Source organism: Phalaenopsis equestris, unplaced genomic scaffold (genome assembly GCF_001263595.1).
Source record: "Phalaenopsis equestris unplaced genomic scaffold, ASM126359v1 Scaffold000465, whole genome shotgun sequence".
Lineage (NCBI taxonomy): Eukaryota > Viridiplantae > Streptophyta > Magnoliopsida > Asparagales > Orchidaceae > Phalaenopsis > Phalaenopsis equestris.
In genome coordinates, this window is record NW_018164906.1 from 52,771 (window position 1) to 61,682 (window position 8,912).

The 8,912-nt window shown below is 32.1% G+C and overlaps 1 protein-coding gene across 1 annotated transcript in view; it reads left to right on the plus strand.

Moving 5' to 3' along the window:
• Positions 1-6,435: 6,435 nt before the first annotated feature.
• LOC110027905 (GDT1-like protein 2, chloroplastic) overlaps positions 6,436-8,912 on the plus strand; it is a gene marked incomplete in the record, with an annotated part of 53,734 nt that continues 51,257 nt past the window's right edge. The window contains 2 exon segments of the mRNA XM_020729529.1: positions 6,436-6,508; positions 6,613-6,762. Of these exon segments, the coding sequence (XP_020585188.1) occupies positions 6,468-6,508; positions 6,613-6,762 (191 nt within the window).

The following is an 8,912-nucleotide window of genomic DNA, read 5'->3' on the forward strand; positions in this document are numbered from 1 at the left end:
TGTAAACACAAGGAACATGAAGATTTCCCTAATCTTTCTCTTTTTTCATAGGTTATTGGGTATGGGATAAATAGAAAGACAGGAGATGGGTATTAGGATTTTTTGATAGGGTGGAAAATAGGAGAGAAAGATGTAATGTTTTGGTGGATTTATGGTCAGGGTTTAGGAAAGAAGAGTGAAGAGTGTGGGTTGTTGGGCTTTGGGTTAGGCTTATGAATGGTGAATGTATGGAGTTGAGTGTTGAGTTTAAGTATGGGTGAAGTGGAGAGTGTGGTAAGTTGAGTGTTTGTTTTTTGGCTAGGATGAGACAAATTACGGGGTGAGTACTCGAGTATGGCGAGGAAGAGGGAGTGGGAGTAATGAGTGCTTGTTTAGTGAGACAAGGGGGAGATGGACGGGGTGAGTTCTTTGTTAGGGTGAGAAATGAGGGTGAACGTGGATGTAGGGATTATTTAAGATGAGAAATGGGGTAGGGAGAGGAGGAAAGGTTTTGGTTTGAATGAGAGATTGGTTAATGAGAGGAGTAACTCTTGGTTTTGATGAGAAATGGACTAGAGAGAGGTGGAAAGGTTAGTTTTGGATGAGACATGGTGTAAGGAGAGGAGGTAAAGCACATATTGGGTGAGAAATGGGGAAAAAAGGAGATTTGTAGGGCTCAGGGTTGGGAGACATGAAAGGGGAGCAAGGATACAACACTCTTCTATGCTCTACATCATGTAAAATTTATTAAACTAAATGAGGGTTATAAATGTTTATACATTTTCTGAAGGAGTTGTTTGGTTGTCTTGGGTGGATAAGAAGAGATCTCTGGCCTTGGATGAAGTGTCCTTGCCTTGGTTTTATAGAAGAAGACTAGAAGAGGGCTTTGTTTTGGAGAGGAAAAGAGGGGAGATTTTCAGTTGGATAAGGAGAGAAGAAGATAAAAGGTTTTCGATCGAGAGAGGGAATGAGGGAGATTTTTTTTTTAATATTGGCCAAGAGAGAGGTTTAAGCAGAAGAGGTTTTGGAGGGAATAGTTAAGAAAAAAAATTGAGGAAAATTTTAAAATGGGAAGAGAAATTTTGAATTTGAAATGGGTGATTAGAGCCAAAATGAAAAACAAACCTCATTTGAAAATGAAGATGCAAGGAATCTGGTAGTGCAATTGATTTTGAAAAAGATTGCCTCTAGCTTAAGATATTTCAATTTGAAGTGGCTAGGTAGTTTTCAGTGGTTATGGCAAAAATTTTGTCCTTAGCTCATTTGGTAGAGAAAAGTATAAAGAATTTAGTGGTTTAGTTGGTATTGATCAAGGTGAGCTTCATCTCAAGATATTTAAGGCCAAAGTATGGGCCCCACTACAGGACAAAGAAATTATGATGAATTTTGAGTGCAAGTTTTTATTGTTTTCAATGGATTAAATTAAGTGTTTTTAGCACAAATTTACTTTGGTTGATTTGATTTGAGTTCAGTGGATTATTAAGATTATTCTTTTTATTAAAAAAGTTATCATCAAAATTATTGTAGGCTTAACAGGCCTTTATTTGGAATCTAATTTGAGCACGAAGCAGTTCATCTAAAATATTTTAATGATTATGAGTGCAGTCTGTTTTAAGAAATAATGATTTGTTAAAAAAATTTTTATGTGGCGTCATTTTTCATTCATGAAAACATAAAATGCAAAATTTTAATTAAAAACTATGGTCAAAGATCACCAAATGGGTTTGCAAGCTCTTCATATGTTATTATGAACATCATGCAATTTACATAGTGCAATTTTGATTACCAAATTGGTCTTAGGACAAAACTATAATTTTCGGACACATGGAGCACTATTCATGCATGAAAATTTGAATTGAAAAGTTTAATGTAAAAATTGTATCATATTATTGTCAAACTTATTTGTATTTTTTTATATTTGATAATAAAAACATGCAACTTTTAGAATAAAGTTTCAAATTCTACGATGATCTATAGAGAAAACGATAATTTCGCAGTGTTTGTTGATTAATGCTAATTTTTAGATCAAATTTAGGTTTTGGCGGAAGTTGATTATATTTGGTTATGTTTTAGTTTAATTGATTTCAACTTTTGCTTGATTAGATTTTATTTTTTATTTAAATTAGAGGAATTTCAAGTTTCAGCTCAAGTGAGATTCAAGTGGATATAGGCCAAGAAAAAAAGGGTTAATCGAAAAGTGAGGTCAGCAAATTGACCTCCAATATTGTGGCGAACAATACAAAGTACGACAGACATATTAGTATTTAACAAGATGACCAACAAAGTCCAGTGATTGAGGATATTGCTATTCAAGATTCAAGTTTTGAATTGTAGAATATGACATGATTGAAATTTTGATTTGATTGATTGAAGATTTAAAATTTTAAAGCTGTGTTTAGAGATTTTGTTATTTTTACTCTGAGTATTTTGAGAATTTTCAAGTTTTAAAATTTTGTTTTTGGGAATTTTAAGTTTTGCATTATTTTAAAGACTTTTGAAATTTTAAACTTTGATTATTTAGGGAATTGAATTTTTAAGGTTTTTGAGCTTTATGTTTCATCTTGATGGGATCCATTAAAGACTGACACAAAAATTTGGGTTTACCTGAACAAATTAGGATGAAAAGCACAAGAACTCACATTCAACCAAAGATGTGAATAGAGTGATTAGATCATGATAGAAAACACATGGACTCAAATCTAGCCTAGGAGCTAATTGTAGGGAGGCTTTATTAAACCTAAAAATATTATGATGAAAAACACAGGGACTCACATCTAACCAAAGAGACAAACAAGTTAATTAGTTCAGGGTAGAAAGTACAATGACTCACATATAGTCTGAGCGTTAATCTAAAGGATGTTTGATTAAACCTAAACACATTCAGATGGAAAGCATCATAACTCACATCCAACAAAAAAGGTGAACAAAATGATTAAATCAGAATAGTAAGTACAGAGTCTCACATCTAGTATGAGAGATAATTGATACTTTGAAAGTTAACTATGGGCACTGGGTTTCCAAGGGTTCTCCTGTAGTTTTCAATGACTAACACTAGAGCGTAGTAGTACTGACTTTACAATAGATTTACTTAGCCAAAATATTAACTTGCTAGATTAGTTGTGGTGAAAAAAAATCAATGAGCCTAGAGTGAGAAAACATTGTTTGTTCTGTTTGGGTTTCAGTGGTTAAACCAAAAATATTTCTAAGAGGCTGACCCCAAAACTTAGTATTTTCTAGTGAAGGCATTTTTCTATTGAATATCATATTTCAACAAATCAACGAACCCTCAGGATGGTGCCACAAAGGGCATACTTCACCATAGATGAAAGTAAGCAGTCCAAAGATGTTCAGTCCACACTACATATAGATACTTCACTCCTAGCTCTTCAGTGTTTTATGATTGAAACTAGAGTAACACATAAATGCTACACTATATCTACTTAGTCAAAGCTCCAATTTTTTTTAGTCTAATTTAGCTGATAAACAGACAAACCTAAGAAAGGAAAATACTTGAGTTTTGGATGGACTAAACTAAGAAGGGGTTGTTAGAGGACATACCCTTGTATAGATTTACTCACTTAAAGCATTATCCTACATAACCACTGACGATTGACTTGTGATGTAATCGTAAGGTATTCAATGACCAATGCTAGAAAGTATCTTCATGGATTCTGTACTAGACTTACTGAGTCAAGAAATATACCTAATCAATCGGTGTTTCACCAAATGAAGGTATACGAACCCATAGAAAGGAAAGATTGTAAAATGTTCTCAATAAATGAACACATTTGAAAAGGCACCCTTGGTTCAATTCTAGATTTATGATTTTAAAATGTACTTTTTTGAATATGGCAATTCAATGTAAATACCAAATCTTGCCGACCATAGTATGGCATTTCTAACTCTTCATTTTCAACGAGACACAAGAGTAGCTGCACTGGTGCTACAATAGACTTAATCAAGGTGACAACACTTGTCCAAACTAGTTTAGTCAACAAAGCTGATGAACCCGAGAAAAAAAAGAAGATTATTTTATCTAAATTTTCATTTTAACTTTTTGAAAGACTTACAACCCATTGTTAAAGAAGATGATTTTATCTTCGAGGCCAAAGATTTGAATCACACATTTTATACTTTATTTCTCATAATCTTCAAAATATTGTAATTGTATTTGCTATAAACATGACTTATCCTTTGAATTTTTAATTTCTCATAATCAATTTAGAATTCTCATATAATTAGTATAATGTATATTTTAAGTACTATCACTAACTAGTTATAGTCAATTATGAATACTTTCTCTTTCGATAGTACGACACTAGTGATTCATACTAGGTTAAATCCCATTCAAAATTTAATTGTCATTTGGGATTTGAACACAAACCAGTGGTTTGAAGTCAAACTACAAATTCTGGCTCATCAAATTTAGTTCAAACTAAAGTTCCAATAAAAATAAATTCAAATTGATTTTTGGAAATTTTACGCACACGCCACACATTTCTTATAAATTTACATATCTAATACCTAAAGTTTCATAGTTATACTTAGAACACCTTGGTGTCATTAATCCATGATTGAAATATGTGTTTCACTAAAAAAATTAGTTGTGGTGATAACTTCTTTATATATATGTTAATATAAAAAATTTTATATATGGTATAAAAATTTAAAATTATTATGTGATATGAATGTAAAGTACATAGAAAATTTTTGGAATAATTGCATGCAAACTATTAAAAAAATTGATATTTAGAAATTAATTATCCAACCTATTTATCTAAACTAACGAACCAATTTATTTATACGTGCTACCATCAAACTATTGAGAATTTGATAAAAACGAAAATATGTGTTGGGTTTTACCATGAATTTTGATGTTTGAGTGAGAATTTGGAAAATGAATGAAAGAAGATAGATTGATTATAAATAGCAAATTCCGGGAGATATCTATGTAATTGCCCAAGGTTTTTATGAATATCAATTAAATAATTCTAAATAAGAGAGAGAGAGAGAGAGAGAGAGAGAGAGAGAGAGAGAGAGAGAGAGAGAGAGAGAGAGAGAGAGAGAGAGAGAGAGAGAGAGAGAGCGAGAGAGAGAGAGGGAGAGAGAGAGGGAGAGGGAGAGAGAGACTATATTCATCCCAAAGTTGAAAAATTTTATATTTTGACTCTAGATATATCTACATGCGGACTCCCAATAATATACCACAATGTGTACTATATCGGTCCCACCTAAAGAATATTAATGTAGCGTCGCGAACTCCGCAACAATCCTGAAATAACCTTGAAATAACATTCGCGATTCCACTTTATTAACTACGAAATAATACCGTGGAAGTTTTTTCAGGGTTATTTCTAAGTTATTTCAGAGTTATTTAAGAGAAATTTATATATTCTATTTCAATAACAAAAAAACAGCACAAAAATAACCCTGAAATAACCTCTGTCATTTTATTTCGGGGTTATTAAAGTGGGATCGCGGAGTTTATTTCGAGGATATTTCAGAGTTATTTCAGGGTTAAAGTGTAATATATATGTTTTTCTTCAATTATTGAAGTGTAATATATATGTTTTTCTTCAATTATTGAAATATAATATATATGTTTTTCTTCAATTATTGAAGTGTAATATATATATATATATATATAATAACCCTGAAATAACAAAAAACAACCCCGAAGGAACTTCCGCGGCTCTACTTTAATAACAACGAAATAACCTCCACGATATAGCACAAGCGGTGACAGACATAAAATTTTCTCAAAGCACATAGAGCAAAATTTTAAACCACCATATTTTTCAATTTTATCATCTCAAAGTAGGGCTGTCAAAAAAGCTCGTTGTTCGCGAACAGCTCGTGTTCGGCTCGTTCGTTAAGTAAAGCTCAATTATTGGGCTTGTTTACTTAACGAACGAGTCGAACACGAACAGATTTTTAAAGCTCGAATTATAAACGAACCGAACACGAACAACTCTTTATTGGCTCGTGTTCGGCTAGTTTTAGCTCGAAATTAAAAAAAAATATAATTATTAATATAATAATATATTACATATATTATTTATATAATAATATATTATATATATTCATATCTAAATTTAAATCATAACATTCGTGTGGTAATATGGTTATTGTTTTTTTTGTATATATTTGGTCTATGTTCGAATCCAATATTTTATATCTATTTTTTTTAATTTATTTTTTCCGAGTCAGTAACACTAATCGCTAGCCGATTTCAAACACTAAACCAGTTTCAAACTCTAGCTATTTCGAACAAGCACAACAAGAGACAAGCCTGCTCATTCTCGGCTCGTTTACAGCCCTTTCTCGAAGCAAGATTTCAATCCAACTCTTCTCCGGCGAGCTACACTTCGGGGTTCGGCCTGAGAATCCTCTTCATGCATGGCGGCCGCTACTGGCTGCTGGCCCCCCCCCTTTTTGGTTTCCTGCCTTGGTGGACTTTGCAGCGGTCAAACCCCGTAGGTTTAGGAATGAGCTGGCTTCAATGCTCTGCACGAAGGGGGAAGTGCAGGTCGCATTCTTCTTCCTAAATAGTTTACAACTATTGTTTTTAAACACATAACTTGCTTTTAGTATCCAGTTTATTGAATTTTATTTATTTGTTGTAACATACAGATGCATATCGAGGCTAAAATGTTATGGCAGCATCGTCAAAGTGCGCTCATCTAACGTAGATCTTGGAGCTGGGAGTTACGAAGATGGGAGTCGCGAGGACAGCCCAAGGAATCTCGCCAACGGTTCTAATTCTCCGGCTTCTCCTAAATTGTGCGTGTTGTATATGTGTTATTGGTTTGTTCTGGTTGTTTGTTTATTGCATGCTTTTAGAAAGCTCATCTGGAAAAGGGCTATTTGTTTCATTATTTTTTCAGTTATAGTTGAAAATTTTGATTTTATTTGACTCATAACATTAGAAATTGGAGAAATTTGACAGTTATTTGCATTCTTGGGAAAATGTGCCTGAAATTTATTTTGGACCAAAGTATCCGCACTTTTCACCACATACTACTTATTTGAAGCCCACAGAAAATTATATAAGTTCAAACACCATATTTTAGTAAAATTTGGACCATTTTTGAACAATAGTCATACCCCATTAGAATAGAGTTCGAATAGGGATCAACTAGAGTTGAGCATAAGATTGATTATGGTTCTGTCCTAATTGGAACTATATTCAAATAATCTTCTCAAACTTGATTTACCTATGAAAGAGTGCATTCTAATAGCTTTATATAACAAATTGCATGACTTATACAACAGAGTGAGTATAATAATAATAGCTATAATATTAAAATATAAAATAGATGAAATAAGCTATAACTTAAGAGATATAACAAATAGATATATTACAATATAGCATAATTGAAGAGATATAACAAACAACGGTAATATAACTGTAATTCCTAAGATTAATTAACATCCATTTAAACCTAGATTTATCCTTGAATCACATCAACAGGGGTTAGAGAGAGTTGGGTAGCTAAGCATTTGAGTTAAGGTAGGAATGAGGAGGATGAAAAAGATCAAAGAGGGTTTTTCCTTAGCTCTAACGAACGGAAAAATCGAAATAAAAAACAAGATCCCAGTTTACATTTATGGGTTGTTTGGTTGGCAGTTTTATTAGTGCACTATAAAGTAAGTATATGAAATTTAAAATTTAATTTTTTAACATACTATAAAATAAAAGAGTTATGAGTTTAGAGGGTATTTAAGATTTATCTTAAAACTACTTTTCAGTGTTAATTATTTTCGCTCAAATCGGGGGAAGACAAGTATGGGGCTGCTCAAAGTGCTTGTTTCACGCTAAATCCCTTATGCTCTTTCACTTGTTTCACATGAAATCTCTTCATCTCCTATTCCCGCAAAATCCCATTCATTGCTGCAAATAATTTGCAGATAAAATAGTCGGTTGGAGGCCATAATGGTGTGTGAAATGTTGCTCAACCATCACCATTGGATCATTGTAGCTTATCTCAGATCGTCGTTGGCCATTAGGGCTGGAAATGATCCGAGCAGTTGGATAAGTTACTCGTAGCTTGGCTTGATAAGAGCTTGTTCATGTTTGTTTGATTAATGAAATGAACAAGTTTGAACACATTTATAAATACTCAATTATTAAATGAACAAATTTAAAAAAATTCTTATTCGATTCATTTACGTTCATGAATAATATCATTTATAGCTCGAGAACAAGCTTTTTAAGAGCCTCGATGATCTAAAGTTCATTAACAAACTAACAATTAAGCTCCATTAAAATTTGATTTAATGCTTGTGAATAAGATTTGTTAAAGCTTATGAATAAAATTAATTATTTCTCAATTTAAATCTCATTTATATTAAATTAAATTAAATTTTAATTCATAATACATAATATAAGATAAAAGGCTTGTTTTTTTAGCTATTAATTTATTTGTATGCTTGTTTATGCTTATTTTAGTTATTTGGTTTTAATAGTTCATTCAACTCAAGGGTCATTTGTTTTTTATAAGTTCAACAAATAACTCTTTTATAAGTCAAATAAAATTCATCTGATTAGAAAATAAGTAGTTCAAATATAACTTCTCATTAGTTTATTCAATAAAACTCATTTGGTTAAAAAATAAATAGCTTGAATGAACCGATGTTAATTTGCTGGATAAATGTCATTTGGTTAGAAATCAAATAACTTGACAACACTAATCTACTCGATAATGAGTTGATTATTATCATATGAAACAAACATGAACCGAACCGAAATAATCCGAATGACAAATGAACCAAGCTTGAGCATTAGCTCAAAGGTTTGATTTTGAATTTTATAAATAAGCTCATGCGTGAACACAGTCCTACTCGACTCGACTTGATTTCCTTGTTTCCCTACTGACCATTCATAGTTGGACAACTGTTGTGCGATTATTGCAATTGGACTATTTGAGCCC